The sequence below is a fragment of the Crocuta crocuta genome, unplaced genomic scaffold (assembly GCF_008692635.1).
Source record: "Crocuta crocuta isolate KB4526 unplaced genomic scaffold, BGI_CrCroc_1.0 scaffold167, whole genome shotgun sequence".
NCBI classification, from domain to species: domain Eukaryota; kingdom Metazoa; phylum Chordata; class Mammalia; order Carnivora; family Hyaenidae; genus Crocuta; species Crocuta crocuta.
In genome coordinates this window covers 11,782,164-11,803,945 of record NW_027532406.1, presented here as the reverse complement: position 1 = coordinate 11,803,945, position 21,782 = coordinate 11,782,164, and the positions used below count along the sequence as shown (strand labels likewise).

The window sequence follows — 21,782 nt, the reverse complement described above, 5'->3', positions numbered from 1 at the left end:
TGGGTGGCTCAGTTGGTTAAGTGTCCAGCTCTTGATTTTGGGTCAGGTCATGATCTCACAGTTTGTGGGATCAAGCCCCGTGCTGGGCTCTACACTGACAGCAGGGAACTTGCTTGGGATTCTCCCTCCCCTGCCCCTAGTCGTGCTCTCTCTCTCTCTTCTCTTTCAAAATAAATAAACATACAAAATAAAGCCTTACTAAGTCCCTGCTCAAGGTGAAGAAGTACACTATTTGCAGCCTAATTTATACCTTTTGAAGAAATTCCCTTATCTTGTCAATGTCCTTTCCTGCATAAATATGCCACAGAGCACCAGGTATTTCACTTGAGTCCTTCAATCGTTTTCTTAAAACATCATCCAGATCTTCTTCCTCAAATTTCTTGAGTACTCCTGCAACAAAGGAGAATATTTTCAAATTGGCCAATGAAGACCACCAGAGAGCCAAGTGTCCTAGAACTGACCTATCAGAGCAGCACAGTGCCTGACCAGATCAGCACTCTTAAAGGAGGTAAACAGACTATTATGGAACAGAAAACACTGACCCTGTCTAAGGAGAGACAGAGTAACAGTAACTTTCTCAGATCATTTGTTTTCTGAAAACCAAAGAATAAGACCTAAAACACTCAAGGACTTCTAACTCAAACTTTACCAACTTTCTTCCTGTCCCAAGGGGATGGTCATAATAGTAATTTGTACGCATATAGCATTTCATAACTGACTAAAGACTTTCATGACCACTGCTAACTACTTAGGTAAGGTAGGCAAGGATCACGACCTCTATTTTAGACTTGAGCAAATAGGTTCAGTGAGGGGGAGGAGTTTGTTCATTACCATGACATGACTAATGAATGGCCAAGCAAAATGTCTTAGAATTCCTGGGAGATCTCATATTATATATATATATATGCATACACATACATACATATATGAGTATATGTATATAATGTTAATCTATAATCAAATGCAAATGCTTCATGTATTGTGATTTTGAAGAAACACCAGGCCATTCTTCTAAAATGATGACAAACTGAACACCTATATGTATGTACAGAAAAAGGAACAGTTAACTGGTTATCTCTGAGTGAAGCATAGGAATGTATACTTTTACAAATTCCTGATTTAACAACAGTGAACAAATATTTAAAAGAAATGTTTTTTTTGAGAGAAAAAGAAATTTATTGGTTGTTACAAAGAATACATCAGATGTTTCCTAATTTGTAACAGTAAATTCTTTTTCATGTTTAAAATTGGTTGCAAGGAGTTCTTTATTCAGACATGAAGTGTTTACAATGTGTGCCAGGCACTGTCCTAGAATGCTGAAGAATAGAATTGAAGAAAGACCCAGTCAAGACCTCACAGAGTAAAAGAGGGGATTAATACATGTAGGAAAATAAGCAAAAACACCACAGTGAGGTCACTGCAATCAGGAGTCAAGAAGCACACAAAACTGGTTCAGTTCTCAAATGTCGTATGTTAACAAAATTATAAATTGGCAAGCTCAGAATGATTTCTCTTTTTTCCTTTAAATTTTAAGGCTCTGTGAATTTAAAAAATGAAGGAGGATTACTGGGGTAGAGAAAGCTTATCTTTTTTACTGAAGGTCTCTAGGGGGAGATGACAATATGAGGGAACACTGAAAGAATCTGCCAGGGAGGAAGAGGGCCATTACAGATGGAGGAAAAGCATATGCTTTAAGTAGGTCAGTATTTCTTGTTGTGTTTTAAGCATTAATCCACAAAAATACTCCTTTTAAAACAATACACTTTTTTAAATGATCATCTATAAAGAATGGCAAAAGTTTCAAATAAAGACAGCCAAAGAATTAAAACTAATTTTCTCAAAAGACCCAATACTATGCTACAAATGAGAGATTGGAGGTGTGCAGGAACAAGGATAAAGAACAGCCTCAGCATTTAAGGGCATGAAAGACTAGTAGAAGAGAAATGCAGGTATAGCATCTGTATCAGAAAATAAATGCTAGAGGGGTTGATCTGAATGATGTACAATGAGGCACAAAAGAGTTAATTACTTCCACAGCATCAGAGGCTTTGAAAAGAACACTCATCTGAACCACAATTCACACATTTCTGTATTAGAGCTGAGCCTATAACCCAAGTATGCACAACTCAAATCCATGGTGGGGGGGTGGGGAGCAAAGAGTTTTTATCTATTGTCATCAAGGGTCAATCTAGGAAACTGATAAAGAGTATAAAAAGGATTTTCTAGTTTTGGGGGAATTTAGGTTGTGTTTTACAGAAGCTGTCAAACACACAGAAAAGCAGAGTGAATACTATAAATGAACCCCCATGTTCTCAGCACCTAGTCACTAAATTTAGATATATTCTTGACTCCAGATATAGAACTGGTGAAGTACGTGGTAGGTGGGTAATGTATAGAATTTCACATGAAGTACATGCAAACTAGAAAAAAAAAATTCTCAGACTCTAGAAAGGCCTGGGATTCCATAAGGTGTTGAGAACTAAGGGACTAGTATCATAGAAGCCAAAGCAGCATTTGAAGAAGAGGCAGTGTTTAACAGCGCCATTTAGAGACCACTGAAACCACTTAAACAACTGAATGCTGTGAGGGATGCAGAAATAGTAATTTCAGTGTGGCAGCAGGTGTAAAGCCAGCCTGCACTGAACTGACATGTGAATGGTGGCTGATAGAGACAGCAAAGAATCTGTTGTGAGGGCAGGAGAGAGAGGATGGCAGTGAGGAAGACAAGATGTGAAGGAGGTTTTCTTTTGATAAAGAAGGAGTAGTCTAGAGTGTGCTCCTACTCCAGAGAAAATAAGCCAGTCAAGGGGGAAAGTATACAGAGGACAGCAGGTGGAACAAGGTTTCAGAAAGAAATCCAGAGGATGGAACCTAAAACCTATACACTAGAGAGAAAGATTTCTACTTATTTCTACTTAGGAGAAAGATTCTTTCTCTGATAGGAGAGAAGAAAAAATGAAGAATCCTTGAGGCATAAACCACATCTTACTCATCTTCAGACACCCACTGCCCAGTTTCTAATATCCAGTAAGTGTTTAGAAGTAAGCCTAACAGTTTACTTTTCATAAACAGAACATTTAAGCAATTCTTTTTGCAATCTTTGCTGTTTAATCAGAGGCTGACATTCTTGATAATAAGTCCTAGTGTGTGTGGTTATTTAACTGTCCTCCTAAAGACCACTATTCAAGATTCTTTACCTGCTTTTGAAAGAATGCCATTTCCTTTTGCTATGCCAACATAGACTAGAACATTTACAACATCAGAAACTTCGACATGGAGATTTGTTGTTCCTATGTCATGATCTTTAGCAGCAGCTACACCTGTGTATGAAAAAAATTTTACTTGACTGAATATATATCCTAAATATTCCCCCCAAAATTGGCTCTATCAGGAACATCTGTTAATCATTAACTTGAGCTATAGTCTCCTTGTTCCAAAACCTGCTCCCCAAAAGCAAGAATGCAAGAAATTCCCATAAAAATCAAATTAGCAGAAAATGTAAATATTTTGCAAGGAATTTATAAGTTCTTAATTATAGTGGCTATTAATTTTCCATATATTATTTGATAGGATAAATGATTTCAGTGGATTACTAAAAAACAGATTTAGTAGTACCTAAAAATCATTAGACAATTATCTTTGTATAGAAGTTAAAATTTCATGTAATACCAAGTTCATGGAAATGCAAATATATACCTACCATAGGCACTGCACAACCTGGGTCCTAGATCAGGACGTACAAAAAATCCTGGCAAATGAGAGGCCAAGTTGAATTTTCCTTCTGGATTACAGTATTCTGGCAGTGGCAGGCTTTTTAAAAGATCTTCATATCTAAAGAATAATAACACTGACTTGAGCACAGATTTACATCTTCTTAAAAAAAATTTTTTTTGAGAGAGAGACAGAAACAGAGTATAAGTGGGGGAAGGACAGAGAGAGAGAGAGAAATACAGAGGGAGAGGGAGACACAGAATCTGAAGCAGGTTCCAGGCTCTGAGCTGTCAGCACAGAGCCCTACACAGGACTTGAACCCACAAACCATGAGATCATTACCTGAGCCGAAGTTGACGCTTAACCAACTGAGCCACCCAGTTCCCCCTACAGATTTACATTAAGTGCTTTCATACATATAATTTTTAAGTTGTTCAAAATACAACCTTTCTCTAAGGACTTTGACAGGTACCACTTTCCTTGACCTCATTCAGTTTAAAAGTTTTTTTTTTTTTATGTTTATTTTGAGAGAGAGGGCACGGCATCCCTGACTTCATTCAGTTCAATGAATGCCTAACACAAGGGCAAGCAAGATCGAACAGAAGTGACAATGACAATGTAGTAAAATCGCACTTCTGCTTCTCCAGTCATACGACATTAAAAGCATGAAGGGGTGCCAGAGTGGCTCAATCAGTTAAGCGTTGGACTCAATTTCAGCTCAGGTCATGATCTTGCAGTTTGTGCAATCAGGCCCTGTATCGGGCTCTGCACTGACAGCACAAGCCTGCTTGGGATTTTCTCTTTCCCTCTCTCTGTCCCCCTATCCCCTGCTAGCTCGGTCTCTCAAAATGGATAAATAAATAAATAAATAAAGCACCAAGAGAAAGAATGGAGGTCCCAAACAGAACTCCATGTCCTCTGACATTAGCATTCTTTCCTTTATTTCCTAACATAAAGACTAAACTGCTGAGGCTACAGAGATTGGGTTTTGTTTTTAATTTATTTTTAATTGGCAAAGAAAATGCATACAGGTCAAATATATAGTTCCTACTTCTGGGGATAATGTCAACTCAATTTCAAAAACCCAGGGGTTAAAATATAAAATAACAAGTTTTAAAATCTATACCTTGCTGGCATCATAGTCTTGAAGTCTTCTCCTGAAGGGCAATCTTTCAATTTTAAAACAACTGTTTCTCCACTTTTCATCTTTTGCCGCTCTATAAAGAATGCAATTTATTACTAAAAGATAAACTCTGCCTTTTAATTTTCATTAATGTTTGGAGAGGAAGGAAGGATGTAAAAGAATGACTCAGGTTGTACAGTAGGTATTTAATGAATGCTTGCTTATTGACTTTAATTTCTTATGTACTTATAGGAATTTTGTTTCTTATGCACACAGGTACTTGTGATATTGCAAAAATATTCTTTAAAACTTTTTACAATTATTACTGAAATCAGTCTTACACTTTTAATCTCTAAGTGTTTTACATATATAACTCTCAAACATTTATGGGGTTGCCGAAAATACTTGCCATATGATATAATGAAACATGGTATAAATAACTTAGGTATGGTCAAAGGAAATTGGGGTGGAGCCAGGAATAAGATCCAATCTCTTGTTTCCAAGTATCTGTTCCTTTTTTATTAGCCGAAGTCATATGTAAGTTTCAAAGATTAAAAATCTGTTAAGTCGTATTTGGAATTTATCATTTTGGGGGGAGTATGTTTCAGAAAACAGTAAAACAAACAAAAAACAACATACTTGAAACTTCTTCAAAACCATCCCAGAATTCCTTAACCTTGGCGTTTGAAGTAATGCTGTCTTTGCAGTTCAGGAGGTCAGCTTGGTGGTCACCAAAGTCAAGACTAATCGACTCTGCCTTCCACAGGCTAATGTTCATTCTCTTATGCACACCAGAAACCACTGCAGGCTTATAATAAACAAATAGATCAATAAATAAGTTAAAAGGTATATATGGACACTTTAAAATTTTGATTTTATATGCACACACAACAAATGGATAACAACTTAAGTTTCAGGACTAATGACAAATTATGAGAATAAAAGAGACTATTAAAAATAGTCCCTGACCTGGAAAGATGTTTACAATATAATGTCAAAGAGAAAAGATAATGGGAGAATACCACATAAAGTTCATTGCCATTTTTAAAAATTAAATGTAGTAATTTTTAGGAAAAAAGCTTGAAAAGCTATACTAAAAATTTTAGTTCTAGGCAGTATAAATACGGAATTTTGGTTGCTCTATCGACTAATTTTTGAAGAAAGAACATAAGGTACTTGTACATTTGTAGGTGTCTAACATATGTAATAACATTTTACAATAAAATACATACAGTTCTTGATATTAAAACATAATTTGTATCACTTAAAACACACAGGATGTTCCTTACCTCCACAAGGATCATAATACATAAAAATATTAAATAACCAGGCATAATATTAATTCTCAAGCCTAATGGCTGATTCCCCTAAAAGTGAATCTCTCCTTTGAAATCATATGACTTTGAATTCCCTCAAGGCTATCTAACCCAAAAAGTAGCAACTCAAGATTTATAGCTTCTTAAGACTCCAATGTTGATGTAAAAAAACAAAAAAACAAAAACCCTCTAAGACAGGGGTACCCTCTGATGTACTGTCGTTAGGGTGTTTTGGTTTTTTTCTTAATCCCTTTATTATAAATGAAGCAAAAGTTTGGGATATGGAGAACAAAGAAAGTTATGGCTTGAGAATGTCTTATAAAATATGGTATATAGTAAATACTCTTAAACTTCATTAAGACAATTATATTTTGGGAGCCACAGAACATAATAGCCTTTGGTTAGGGTTCTTATCACAAAAGAGATCTCAGAAGAAAAGAAAAGAAAAACAAAAGAAAGCATCCTTGAATCTGGTTAAACTCCCTTTCTAGGGACTAATGATATATATCCAACATTAAAAATAGGTTCAGATAGGGGCGCCTGGGTGGCTCAGTTGGTTAAGCATCCGACATCAGCTCAGGTCATGATCTCACGGAGGGTTCATGGGTTCGAGCCCCACATTGGGCTCTGTGCTGACGGTTAGCTCAGAGCCTGGAGCCTGCTTCGGATTCTGTGTCTCTCTCTCTGACCCTCCCCTGCTCACGCTGGATCTCTCGATTTCTTAGAAGTAAATAAAAAACATTTAAAAATAAATAAAAATAAAAATAGGTTCAGCTATTCTAGGGGTGCCTAGATAGGTCAGTCGGTTGAGCAATAGACTCACAGTTTCGGCTTGGGTCATGATCTCACGGTTCATGAGATAGAGACCCCACTGGGTGCCACACATTGATGGCATGGAGCCTGCTAGAGTTTCTCTCTATCTCTCTCTCTCTCTCTCTGCCCCTGCCCTGTTCACACGTGCTCTCTCTCTCTGACAAGTGAACTTAAAAAAAAAAAAAAAAGTTTCAGCTATTAGATAATTAATTATTGTTGGCAATTTACATATTAATTCCCGGCTCCTATTATGGCCATCCAAGAACAGTCCTAACCATCCCTATGCCACCATATTGTTAAAAAAAAAACAAAAAACAAAAAACAAAAACACACACACACACACACAATAGAGGCAAGTTAACTAGTGTATTAGAATTTTTTGAAGCAGAATTCTTAGGGTACCACCACCATCATCATCATCATCTTCCTGAAATACTGGAAACCTACTTAATTTGACTCTTTGCCTCTAGTCTTATTTCCCTCTGATTCAACTTCCAATCTGCCTTGCTGTCATTTATTTTAAAATCTCAATCTGATTACTTTGATTCCTCAAATAAAACTATCAGATACAGAATAAAATTCAAACTCCTTAGTATGAGATACAAAGGCCCTTCATAATCATAACTCTAACTACCATTTCCTCACCATTATCCCACAGAACTCTTAATTATATTCCAGACAAACAAAACTACTTTTTTCCCAAGGAGCTGATGCTTTTGTTTATTTCCAATCTCTTGTTCACACCTAGAAAATATTCACTTAAACCTTGAGACATCAATTCAGACTAGTCTTTTTGAATTAGTACTCTAGCCTAGTCATTTTCTCTTTTGGGTTTTTTTTATAGTACCTTAAAACAGTCCTTAGCATATTTAATGTATTTATTAAAATATTTATGTGACTGTTCATGCACACAGAAATTCAAATGGTCTAAATTATGACCCACCAATGGCATCAGGGCTTCAAGGAGAGCCAATAAGAAAAGAAAAGAAAGGAAAAAAAAGAAAAGAGAAGAAAAGAAGAAAGGATGGAAGGAAGGAAGGAAGAAAAAAAGAAAGAAAGAAAGGAAAGGGAAGAAAGAAAAGGAAAGAAAGAAAGGGGGGAGCTAAATATTGTGTATGTGCAATGCATGGGTATGATTTTTTTCTGGGGAGAAAGGTAACAAGCTTTCTTCACATTATGAAAAGGTTTAGTGACTTAAAATAAAGATTAAGGAACCTTTGCACTAAAATAGTTTGCTCATCAACTTAGTTTTACCTAACTTTTTATATCCTTAATGGTTTTTATATCCTTAATGGCCAGCACAAAGACTAGGTTTTATTAGGTGCTCAGTAACTATCTATTCAATGAAGAAAGTAAAATAAAATAGCAAATGTTGTTTTCCAGAAAGCAAGAAAAAAACAACATAACAATAGTAAGTTATGCAAATTCTTAATTTTGTTCATAATTTGTGCATTAATGTAATACACCGCCATCTGAAATGCATACCAAACATGCTATCAAAACTCTCAAAGAGAAAACCATTTTTATTTGATAAATAAATATGGCATTTGTCATTATTTAGATGAACTAACATATAAATAAATGCTCTGTGGATGAATATTAAAGGCATAAGCATCTACACTTTTCATTAGTCCAAGGAAAGTGCTTCTAATATTAACATTTTAATAATAGATATGAATCTGTTAACTGGACTAAAATACAAATGTAAGAAAAGGCACCACCAAATTTGGGAAATACGTGGCTTTATTAAAAGTCTGTTGACTGGTAGCTAAAAAACATAACATCAAATAATCAGTGCTTCCCTCTTAATTCATATAAATCTGACCGAAAAATATGAATGCAGAAACAGTAGTCAGTAACTCAGGTATTCATAGTCTCACTTCCAAATCCAGTAAGTACTGTCTTTCCCCTTCTTCTTATCCAACCAGTTTCAGCTTCACTAATCAGCTTAAAATACTCACTTGTCCATGTTTCCAACACTCTCTGAAAAGCTTCCAATTATTAATATTTTTATAATCCTGAAGCCACAGAATATGCTTCTCGCAGATCCAAGAGTGTGGTACGTCACTGTACAAAGTACTGTTTTCCTCCGGGGGTGATTCTCCGCACTCCTTAGGCTCTTCTTTCAGCTCTGGTTTTACATTTATCTTAGAGGCTTTATTTGGTGGAATTTTGTTTTCAACAACTGAGGCAATTATGTCATCAAGAATGTTTGGCATAGTTCTTCCACTTTTACCACTCTATTAGGGAAAAAAGTTATATTTTGAGAGTACATGTATACATTTTTAAACTTTCACTTTGATTTACTACTAACATAGCAAACAACCAACACTAACTAACATTTTATCTGCCTTCAAGAATGTGTAATCATGTCAGTGGATATGGATCTGCAGTGCCTATGCTGTTCCTGACAGGTATGACCAGAAGCTTGGTGATCCTCCATGTGAGAAATTACCAGGTCTACAGAAAATGCAAGTGTGGCCTTTTATATTACTTAAGGAATAGAGCAGACGAGGTAGATAGGTGGAATCTCCCATTTACTTTTAAAGATCACTAAAAACTTGTGTCTACCTATGCAATTACCGGTTTTTATTTTCTTCTAGCCTGTAATTAATACAAAAATGGACTAGTAAATATCCCAAGTAATAAAACATTAACTTTCATGTGGTTTATTTCCCCTACTAGATAGATACATGGTTTTCAAATTCTGAAGGTGTTATATTAGTAAAATGCCCCTCTTCCAACCTTTTTCATGTGGGAAAAAACCAAAATCTCCACTTTTAAGCAACAAGATTTATTTTATGTTTTTTTTTACTTATTTCTGAGAGAGAGAGAGAGAGAAAAAGAGAGAGAGAAAGACAGCATGAGCAGGGGAGGGTCAGAGAGAGATGGAGATACAGAATCTGAAAGAGACTCCAGGCTCTGAGCTAGCTGTCAGCACAGAGCCTGATGCAGGGCTCGAACCAACGAACTGTGAGATCATGACCTGAGCCAAAGTCGGACGCTTAACCGACTGAGCCACCCAGGCGCCCCTAAGCTACAAGATTTATTATGCAATTGGGAATATGCCTGGTAATTGGTGTATTTTCTTGCATTTGCATCTATTTATTGTGTAGTTCACAGCCAAATCCCCAAATCATCTAAATTTAAGGTCCATATGAAAACCAAAAACCTGGCATCGCACTCACTGGAGTTCCCATCGAATACACTGGGGCAAAGGCAATGCCAGCATCTGTAGAACCCACACGGAGCTTGCCAGCTGTTGTGGTCAGTAAATCTCGTAAAGTTGAGCCTTGTTCATTATTCTGGGACACAGGAGGTGATGTTCTGCTGTTTGGAGAATCAGGATTGTCGTGTTCTCTCTCTTCTTTAATTTGATTTTCAAGGGCAAATTCTTTGTTCTCTGAAATACAACATGTACAAAATTCAAATAAAACTAAGCATGCTGCTAAAGTACAGACAAAACTGGGACCCTACATTTGATAGTGAGAGATAAAAAGTGTAGCACTAGTGATTTATTCACCTGAACATACACCAGAGGATGGGTTAGATCCTTCAAAATGGAGTCAAACAGTTTGAATATGTAAAGGCCTTCCTCAATATCTTAGACATGTAGCTGAGTTTGCACCTGTCACAAATGAAAAATGCTATAGCTAAAACAGGGAGAAAGTATAGTTTATGTTACAAATCTACTGCCCTGGTGGCTTTAATGATATGCTCATCCACAAATGATTCTAACTACTTTTGATACAATCACAGGGAGGCAAGTTCCTAACAATAGAAAACAAATGTTTTACTGTATCCAAGCCATACATAATGCAAGCAAAGGACAAATGTAAATTTGTTCTAAGTGAATATTATACACGAATGTATCATAGAACATTGTTGGTTATATTATAGTCACGTATTGTACACTTAGATAACTTCGTTTACCTTTTTTTTCCTCTCTGGACTTTTGCTCTGCAAGGTCTGCTAGCCAGTGCAGTGGTGACTGTGATTCTGGAGGAGTTAACTTGCTGTCTGTGCTTACGTCACTCTCGGGGCTGCTGTTGCCATTACTCTCAGACTTCTGAGGGTTATTCTGCTGCTGAGACTCAGGCATGCACAGAGAAATTTTATTACTGTGATTAAGAACATTCTGTAAAACCTATAAGGGTAGAAAAATTAGACTTTTAAAATACTAACTCTTCAATTATTTAGAGTTAAAAGTAGTAGTAATATTCATACAGTGATATAAAATCATAATTTACAAAATACAAGTCCTAAACTGGATTTCAAATAGCAAAGATGATTAATTTAACTATGCATTTCACTTGAATAATTAGAAAGTTTTACTTACTTGAGATACACCATTCATCGAAGGAAAATTTCCAGCCTGTTTGTTAGTACAATGACAATGGGATTTAATACCATATTTTTCTCTAAGAGTGTGCATCGCATCTAGAAGATCTGTCAAAACTACAAAATATATGAGTGGTTAATAAAAGGATTACCCCTAGTTAAGAGGATAACATTTTTTCCTGTCTTTCTTGTGCAGGTTTTCTTATGTCCTTTCACTTTGCTTCCCATTTCTTCCTTCAATTCTTCCTTCTCTTTCAGGCTTGATCATTCAACCAAATTCATGTTCTCTATTCTTTTCTCTCTTACCTCTATTCTTGAAAACTCAATATCTCAAAAAAAAAAATAAATAAATCATAAATCTAATAAGCTTTTCCGCCACAATCTAGTTTCCCCCTCTACACTGGTTCCTCTGGCTTTCTTCATCACTGGGTCTGGGCTGGCCTCACCAGCTTTTTTACACACCAGATTCTAAGAACTGAACAAAAACAATTCAAGATGAGATAAACCTTACTTTTCCATTCTATTATACTCCTAACGCACTCCTAAATAGTCTAGAGCAAGAAAGAGCTGTTACGCTACTAAGTAAATAATGTACATTTATACTTACCAGAACCGGGTATAATTTGAGTTGGCATTAAATGTTTGTGATCATGAGGCTGTCCCTTCACACACTTCATCCAAGCATACAGTTCTTTATCTGTATGATTATAACATACATACTTTTATATTTGTTATAGTTTTATAATTATAAAATTGACGGCTTGTATATAAAGAGCTTAACAATTATATAAAATGCTAATGGCTGGCTTCGAATGGCTGGTTTTTAAAAGAGTAAGATAATTCCACCATTCTGAGAACTGTATAAAAACAAGATACAAAACTGATATATTCTTTATCCTTTTCTAAAATTACCATTTTTATTATCATTAATGTATTACCTCTATCTCCCTTGTCTGATTTTAGCTTCTCTGTCACCAATCCCCTTTTATCTCTTTGCTATTTTCTGTGCCCAACAGGGCTGTTGCCTCATCTTAGTACATTAAACTGACACAAATTTGAGGCTACTGCTATTTTTCCTTTTACGCTTTAAAGACATGTAGAGAAACTGTCACGAGATATGTGGAAAAGCTACTTTATACAAAGTAGTTAATTGCTATTTTCGCCTTCAAACAAAGTTCTCCACAGGCATAGCATGAGGCATAGCACACACAGGAAAAATATTCAATACCTTGATCTTAAGGAAATCTTTTTCTATAAATTTGATGAAATAGACAGCTACTTATGATGTGGCTCTGTGAGCTTTAATATATATCATAAAGCTCATTACATTCAGCATAAAAAATCTAGAACTATTGTTTCATGAGGTTTCAAACTAAATAAAATTCAAATCCAGTCTAAAATTGGTTTTCTTTAAAACCTTCCAACTTTCCCCTCCAGAGCCTATACAGTAACTCATAAACGTTTTCTAACAGTTTGTATTTTAGACACTTATGCTAATTACTGTTATATAAAGCTATAACCTAGTCAATAGGAGTTTATTACAATATTTAACAGTGAAGTAGAAATATATAGATAACAGAATATATAACTCAAGGCATAGAGGTTATACTAAAAAAAGAAGATAGTGACTGACAGACTATACTTTTAAAATTAATAGTACTAAGAATATCAATAGCAATGCAACTACTAGGTTTATTAAACATACCCTATCTTATTCCAAAAATTATACATGCTCATATACATGCATACAATATAGCAAAATACAATAAATTAATTTCTTTAATTAGGCAAAGGGAAAACAAAAGTAATATGGAGCCAGGAAAATGGAATATAAAATGCATGTGATGAAGTTTTATTAAAAGTGGAGCTAATTTTTTACACAAAAAATCCAAATATATTTGTATAGTTTTGAAGATAGTTAATTGCCCAGAATGCATCCCTTATTATAGTCTCACATTTTGTGTATCTTTTGGATGTCACAGAAACATCCAGCTGTAATGTTTGGAAATGTGTCCCCACTCTAGAAGCCTTTTTGTTTAAGTGCTGGGTGTCTAAGAAAAAGGGTTAGAAAGGCTCTAATATAATCTTATCAATTGAAAACATACTGATGGCTAAATCATGGTTTATTGAGTTAAGTATTCCGAAAAAGAGTTCATTGGATTTGAAAATGACATGTCATTTCTAGACATTAAACAGTTTTTATCACTAACCATGATTTTACTTCTAACACTTCCACAATTCAAATTCTCTCATTTCATGAAAACTTTACCCCAAACAAATAACTAAAAATTTCAGGTTACCAATATGAGGTAGCTACTTCTAAAACTGCCTTGGATAAGCTTTCTCTAAAAACCTTTTATCATGAGAAAAGGTGAATTTAGTTACTTCCTTTTTAAATTTTATATTATTTTTAACTGTATTAACATGTACGACACTGTTTTAGGACCATTTTATCTAGAAATTAGCAATAATAGCTTCAAAGATTACTGTCTTTGAAAGACTTCTTCATTCTCTAAGAACTACTGGATAAATGACACTAGTGGAAGCATATTCTTGAACACTCTGATCTGAACTTTATGGACCAATTATTTTAAAAAGATCAGTTCATAGGAGTTAAATATCCCATTGTGACTCATGTGCATGACTGTGTGTATTATTAACAGGTCCTAGAACAGGGTTCAGGGTCCTACACACTGGAATATGAAGATGAAGGAAGCAAGGCCTATCCTAAATTGGGCTACACTAAAAAACTACCTGCGGAAATGAGCGCATGGATCTAGTAATCAGGATAATAAGATGTAGATGCAGTTTTTATTCTAGGAAATCTGGCCATTAATAAACTTTATAAAATTTCTTTAATGTATTATGGGGAGGGGGAAGAACCTCACACACATTATTTCCAGATGAGTGACCCTAAAGAAAATGAACATTATAAAAATTTCAATTTATAGAAAGCTATAAACCAACCTCTAGAACTCTTCCTTTCCTTCGCCTTGTAGCAATCTAGGCAGACCACAAATCCACATTTCTGGCAGACCCAATGAATGTTAAACAATGTTGCCTCACATGCATCACACATTTCCCGGACTCCTCTCACTGCTCTTTTCCAGGCAATTTTGGCTGAAACACAGAGAAATAAAAATTTAAAGACAAACATTCTTCTTCCCAAACTATTTTTGCTGAAATACACAAAAACAAAAATTTAAAGGCAAACCAAGAACCCCGAAGGATATAACTAAAGATCAACAAGTTTCTTGAATTAGTAATTCTCTTCAAAAGACTTGTATCTAATGGAGTTTCTCAACCTTAGCACTTTTAAGATTTTTTTGATTGAATTAATTCTCTATTATGAGGGACTATTCTGTGCAGTGTAGGATATTTAGCGGCATCTGTGACCTCCACACATTAGATGCTTGTACTCTACCATCCACTCCCAACCTTTCAGTTATGCAACCAAAAATGTCTCCAGTCATTGACAAACATCCCTTGGGGGACAAAGTACTAATTTAGGAGAAAGGAAGATTTAGAGTAACTTATATGTTAGGTGCTTTACATATGTAAATATAATTACTTTCTAAACAAAGCTATGAGGCAGTTATTCCCATTTTAGAGACATACAGTTAAAGCAGGAAGTAAAGTTGGATTCCAATATAAATCTATCTAACTCTAAAAACTGTGATGAACCACAGCAGATTAAAAAGTTAAATAATTGGTACGGACTGTGTCTTGTGCTGGCAAATGTTGAGATTTCCCCATTCCACATCTGAGTATCCTTAGCATGCTAACTTGTGTCATAATGGCAGAAAGAGAATAATGCTATTGTGGCTGCACAAATTGTTAATCCATTTGGTTGGAAAATATGTTGATTTAAGAACATATAGGTGCCTTTGTACATAAAAAACTATTATCAAAATTAAATGTCAATAACACTAGATAAAATAAGGGACTTCTCCCATTAAATATACTTCAAAGAGATATTCTTAAAAATGAAATTTGTACAGTTTTATATTCTAAGTATTTAACTTCCTTACCATCCTTTTTCACCCAGGACAAAGCTGTTTTTTCAGATGTTACTAACTGACAGAACTTATCACCTATTATATCCAAGATGTATTTTGAAGTTTCTACGTCTAGTTCATCATCTTCATAATTTTCATGTGTCCATAAGCTCATAGCTTCATCGTCATATTGGTCAGGAGAAGAGAAACCATCTATTCTAACCACTCCATTTTTACTAAATGACAATCTGAAATATTAAAACATAAAAGGATTAGATACCAGCCCAGTTTTTTAAAAATGTTTATTTATTTTGAGAAAGAGAGTGTGAGTAGGGGAGGGGCAGAGAGAGAAAGGGAGAGAGGATCCCAACCAGGCTCTGAGCTGTCAGCACAGGCTGAGCCACCCAGGAAACCCCCAGATACCAGTCCAGTTTTATAAAGTTGTAAATTTATAATTAATTTACATTTTTGTATTATAAACACATAAATTATATTTGCTTAAAAAACAAGAAGAGGGCAGTCCTTCATATACACACACTTTTAATTATTTAAATTTAACAAACTTAAATGACTCCCAGTGTTATACAAATGGCAAGCACCAATTTTAGATTATTTCAAGAAATAGGACTTTTCCTATTGGTTGTACTTAACTACTTAATTCAATCAAATGAAAACGATGTCCGAGTATTTGATGAGGACAAGAGTCAAAATGTTTGCCAAACGTTGCCTAGAGCAACACTGTTAAATTTTATACATAACCTAAATCAAGAACCTCTAAAGTTGAAAATGGCCTAAATCACCTTAAGACTTTCACTGGGAGGATTAAAAAAAACCAAGTAAACATACATAATTTTCATTAATTAAAATGACACTTTATGATTTAGAGAAACAAGAATGAAACTCTATTAGGAACTAAGTATACGTAACTCCTCTCAGCCCAACATCCAATTTACCTAACTACTCAACTCAGAAAAGTTTACAGTAAATGGAAAGCAAAACTGCCATTCTCTTCTGGGTTGGTGGATTCTTCAGTATCATAGTACTTAACTCTTACTCTCAGCTGGAGAATATCAGAAATTCATTACAATTGATTCTGTTTTTCAAATGGATAACACCAACAACATTCCTTTTCCCAACTCCTTTTATTCCTTCATTTATTACCTAAAACTTCCCTTTTTTTTTTTTACACCGGATTTTCCCTTTGTTATAATCCACCATCTTATTTAGGCTTTGTGTTATCTCTACCTGAAAATTTCTTTCCTTCAAATCTACTTCCTTTCAATTTCTTTTTCATCTTTTCTGCAATTCCATATGTTCTACTTTCTACAACTATTCTTTAAAGTTGTCCATCTTTGGGGATTGTTGGCTGGACAAACCACTGAAGTAAAAGTAAGAAACAGAACTCGGTTCTGTTCCTACCAATGCATGCTCTTGGGGTCTCTACTGGGCCACCAGCAAAGTGTCTCCTAACTTCTTTGGAAGAAGATGATGATTAGGAAAATATCTGCAGCTCATATTTATACACATTCATATATGCTTGGTATAAAACTAAGGACTTTATCTACTTTATCTCATTTAATCATGAAATCTCTCTGAAGTAGGTACCACTATAATTAGAATTATGTATATGAGATAGGCTTAGCTATATAATCCTACTACAGTTAATAAAGTCATATAGGGACCAAGAGAAAGAGGTGACTCTCAGGGATGACTGATTCTAGAATCTGAGACATTACCTATTAGTCCTTACTGGCTGGGTCACTCAGCTACTTTTTAACTGAACTCTTACAAGTGTGTGTATATATATATATAATATATGTGTATATAATATATACATATATAATACATATACATATATACATGCATATGTATACATTGTATATATGTATGTGTTATATATTATATATAATATATACATATGCATATATGTATACATATAATACATATACATATATAATATATACATATTATATATATTCTTATATATTATGTATATATATGTACTCTTTAATTGAACTTTTAAAAGTGTGTATATATATATATAAAAGAATTATGTAATAATATTAATATTACAGTAAAACAGTAACAAATACAAGTTTTTTATATTTACTACCAAACCTGTGAAATGTGACATGGTACTGACAAATTTCTTTTTCTCATTTTATAACTCATATTTTTATAGCTACATGTTTAACAAAAGTGTGGGTAGTCCAATGTAATTCAGTGACTTTAGTTTAATACCTAGATTGTTTACCTAGATTTATAGACTATTTGTGATTGCTAGCTAATACACAGATATAAATGGTCAAAGTATATAATCTTTTAAAAATTCTTTAAATCAAATTGCTGTTTCCTATCATTTTCAGAAAAAATAAATACATTTTCTCATTAGGGAAGAACAAATCTCACAGAAGAGAAAGGCCATATGAACACAAATAACAAAAGAATATGAATTTAGTCCTATGGTTAGATATTGTTAAATTTAATCACAAAAGACTTTAATATTCTTTTATAATGTTCAGAAATAAGGAAGTTCAAAAGACTCATTCCCACCTCTAAAAGAGACCCTCAAAATGATAGCATAATTTCCAATATCCAATAGACATTTTCCCCAATTATGTACTTTTACTTACCGTCTAAAGTAATAAAATCTACAAAATACTGGGGAGTGGGTTGGTTCTTCTCCTTTTTTACTCCGAATAAGTCTACATTCTCGGCACTTTTGTAGATTAGGCCCTATCTCACAGCAGGAGTCATCCTGTAAAAAGGATTCCCCAGTTTGCTTCAGCTTCTTGACTTTACGCCAATCTTTTAATACCGAACGTGGGATGCCAGCTGTAAAACCAATAGGAAATTATTAGCAAGATTACAACTTTTTAAAAAAGTATACTCCTTGAGATAAAATTCAAGACAAGTATACAACTGTCACAACACATTAAGACTGTAAAAAAGAAGCAGAGACATTATAGTTCTAGGTCCTCATTAATAAGTACAAAGTCCACAGCAGCATTTCTATTTACTTACTACTCTATTAATCAAATGAATTCTTATATATACTGGAAATGCAGAGCTGCATAAATCTTCCAGCTGACTGAAATCTTTATGTATATTAAATATTCATATTTGTACAATAGCAAACACAGGAATCATTCATTTCTATGTGAGTCTATGGCTAACAATACAGTGCTTCTACACAGGAATTTGGTATATGTAGGACAAAGTTCTCTCAAGATCCACAGAATCTGAAGACCAAAAGTTAGTACTTTCAGAAACTACAAACTAATGCCAACATACTTATTTTGTTTTGAAATATTTAATGATTCTCCAAGGTAAGTGTGGCCCATTAAAGACAAGTAGTAATTTTATAATACCAGTATTTGAGAGAAGAGGGACTAATAAACTACCTCTTACTATCTCTCCCTCATTATGATCCTCTCCGTTTGATTCAATATACTGATGGAAGCAGTATCTTTTAGAAAATAAAAGTGTTTGAAGAAAATAATGAAAAAAAAAAAAGCCAATATTAACTTGATGGTCTTTTTTGATGGTAGAAAAGGCATCAGAGAAATCTAAAGGAAAAAAAAACCCTCAAACGACTAACATTTGAAGAAACTATTTACTATATTCTACATCCCTGCACATCATGTTTACTAACTTGAATTTCATTGTAACACTGGCTCAAGTATCAAGTAATCTGTCATCTACCAAGCAGAACTCAAAATATTATACATAAATTAAACTTTGCCTATTAAAAAATTTACAGCATATTCATTTAAAAACAACCTATGTTGGGTTGGGACAAGCAAATGTCAGACTCTTTAAAAAAATTTTTTTTTAATGTTTATTTTTGAAGGAGAGAGAGACAGAACGTGAGCAGGGGAGGAGCAGAGAGAAAGGGAGACACAGAATCCAAAGTGGGCTCCAGGCTCTGAGCTGTCAGCACAGAGCCCGTCACAGGGCTCAAACTCACAAACCCGGAGATCATGACCTGAGGTGAAGTTGGAAGCTTAACCGACTGAGCCATCCCATTGCCTCTAAACATCAAACTCTCAAAAGTGTACTCACATCTGTATGTCAGGTATGATATTTACATAATTTGCTATTTCTGTCACGTTAAAAGATATTTCCTATTCTGTATCTCCCAAGCACTCAGATTTGTGGAAAAGAGACAGTACAACTATTCTCCTGAGACTATCTACTTCTTGCAGAAACAGATTTCTGGTCTTGAGCTCCCACTATCACTTACCTGTTGATTGTGTAAGGAATACAATGACAGCAAGATAGCACATCTTAACACAGGAAGTACGATGTTTAAGCTTCTGGATGGCCCATTTAAAATCTGCTTCCAGTTATTAAGCACTTCTAGGACTGTTGCCTGGTCCTTTAAATTACCTGTTCTCCCCTCTTCTGTCTCTAACTTAGGGCAAGCCATTTGGCTTAATCCACTAAAGAAAGACATATTACGTGCATACACACCACTTATGGAATAAAAATGTTTCCATAAGGCTTGTATGAAGGGTTTGTTATTGCCTCCACTGCATATAAGGCAGATTTCCCCTATGGACAGTATAAAAAATTCAGAGCTTTTAGAAGTCAGAATGAACAACAAAAATGGTACACTGCTCATAGATTTTTACTTGGCACGCTTGATTCCAATCATTTATTTACCTTTTTAAAAAATTACACTTAGAATAAACTAAATTCAATCTATTTCTATTTTGACTAGAAAACAACGGTTGACCAATATGCTTTTACATTAGAGGTAATGGAACAGTTGAAAGTATGGATCACCATACCACTGTGAACAATTTAAACAGTATTATAATAAAAGGCGAAAGATTTATGCGATCTGAAGAGAAACCAGAGTAAACAGTATTATAATAAAGAACCAGACATTTCAAAGCAAATTTCAATTCTGTGACGTGAAATAGACAATCTAGAGCTATTTTGAATTTGAATGAATGGATGAATTACAAAGACACAAAGGCCCAGGTCATATAGACAGTTTGTGATATTGTGATCTTCGCTCTAAACTAGGCCACACAAATGGTAGCCAACTCCTTTTATGAATTTCATTATAAAAGTATTCACACAAAAAAATCTTTCAAATCTGTATATCTAATTTATTGGCAACATCTAAAATCTAAACTTTGAGAATAAGACATCTAATCAACAAAAAATACCCAGTATTTTTATATTATATGAACATTTTCATCCTTAGTTATCAATTTATTAGCAAATACTCAAAATAGTTGCACTAGCCAACAGAAAACGAGGGAGGAAGAAAACAGGAAACAAATACATGCTCACTTTTAATCTCAGATATGCTATCACTTTAAAAAAATTTTTTTTTTGAGACATAGCAATTAATTCTGATTATAGTAAAACCACTGGTTTTGTGTATCATTGGACTTTGGATATATTTAAATTTGATGGGTAATTTCAGTTCATAAAATAAAATTATGGAAGAAATTAGTCACAGAAAAACAAGCAACTTTAATTATCACTATGGAAAGGCTGCAGATATGAAAACATTCCAAAGCAGTATATAAAATCTTTTGTACCTGACTTTAGAAGGTACTAAGAAACACACTATTACAGAAGTTACGTGTATTTAACTTACACATGTAGAACAGTGTAATCACATTACACTCTCTAAGTACTGACTTACTTCACTCTTTTTGACTATGACTGATGACAACCCCAATGACCATTAGATAAAGGTCATACATACTTAACTCATGAGGTAGATGATCCACTCAAGTACAGAAGTTAGATTTATGAACTCCCAATTTAGAGAACTTTTCTAGATAGCCAGAACAAAGGCAGAACAACTCTGCCCACAATTAACAGATGTCAATTAACAGTCACTTAGTATTATTTTGGATTTGGGAATAAAAGGGGTTAGAATACCCTGAGGCTAAATGTTAGTTACTAAGGAGAAGAGATGTGACTAAGCAGCATAACTTGGGGGGAAATGCTCACTCCAGTCTTTGTTTTTGAACTCTTACTTGAGAACATGTACATTCACTGTCAACGTGAACTAGGATATGAATTAATTTTATAAATTAAACTTCACAAGAGTTTTCTAAGTGTTAAAAGCTGGAAGATTCCTATCTCTGTTTTCTGTAAATTTAACTCAAGTATCTGTATACCCAACACCAAAGGAAATGTCATGTGAAACAGAAAAGAAACAATTACTGACCACACTATGCCTCCTTAAGAATTCACTGGGGAAGTAAAACACATGAGAAAAGGCAACACTGTACACAATCCAATACTCAAATAAATGGCATGTATCCTGTATCCTCTGATGTCAATCTCCCTCTCTTTCTTCTGACTATATTTGCATTTCAGTCTGTCAGCCTCTCTGTCTCTATCTAGTAGAGCTTCCTTCTTTCACTTTCTGACTGTCCTTTTCTGTGATTCCATCCTCCTGTTCCTCTCTCCTTCACTTTGCCTCTGATTTCCATACAGACA

The 21,782-nt window shown here is 34.5% G+C and overlaps 1 protein-coding gene across 4 annotated transcripts in view; it reads right to left on the bottom strand.

Annotated features, from left to right (window-relative positions):
- The window catches only part of JMJD1C (jumonji domain containing 1C), a 184,343-nt gene that overhangs the window by 11,466 nt on the left and 151,095 nt on the right, over positions 1 to 21,782 (bottom strand). For all 4 annotated transcript variants that reach the window (XM_077778651.1, XM_077778649.1, XM_077778650.1 and 1 more), the window contains 13 exons: positions 17,936 to 18,137; positions 15,336 to 15,550; positions 14,272 to 14,424; positions 11,912 to 12,001; positions 11,303 to 11,421; positions 10,897 to 11,110; positions 10,152 to 10,366; positions 8,925 to 9,203; positions 5,474 to 5,642; positions 4,838 to 4,928; positions 3,701 to 3,831; positions 3,198 to 3,320; positions 251 to 390 (listed from right to left, as the gene is read on the bottom strand). In XM_077778651.1, coding sequence (XP_077634777.1) covers positions 251 to 390; positions 3,198 to 3,320; positions 3,701 to 3,831; positions 4,838 to 4,928; positions 5,474 to 5,642; positions 8,925 to 9,203; positions 10,152 to 10,366; positions 10,897 to 11,110; positions 11,303 to 11,421; positions 11,912 to 12,001; positions 14,272 to 14,424; positions 15,336 to 15,550; positions 17,936 to 18,137 — 2,141 coding nt within the window. The remainder of the gene's footprint in view (positions 1 to 250; positions 391 to 3,197; positions 3,321 to 3,700; positions 3,832 to 4,837; positions 4,929 to 5,473; positions 5,643 to 8,924; positions 9,204 to 10,151; positions 10,367 to 10,896; positions 11,111 to 11,302; positions 11,422 to 11,911; positions 12,002 to 14,271; positions 14,425 to 15,335; positions 15,551 to 17,935; positions 18,138 to 21,782) is intronic.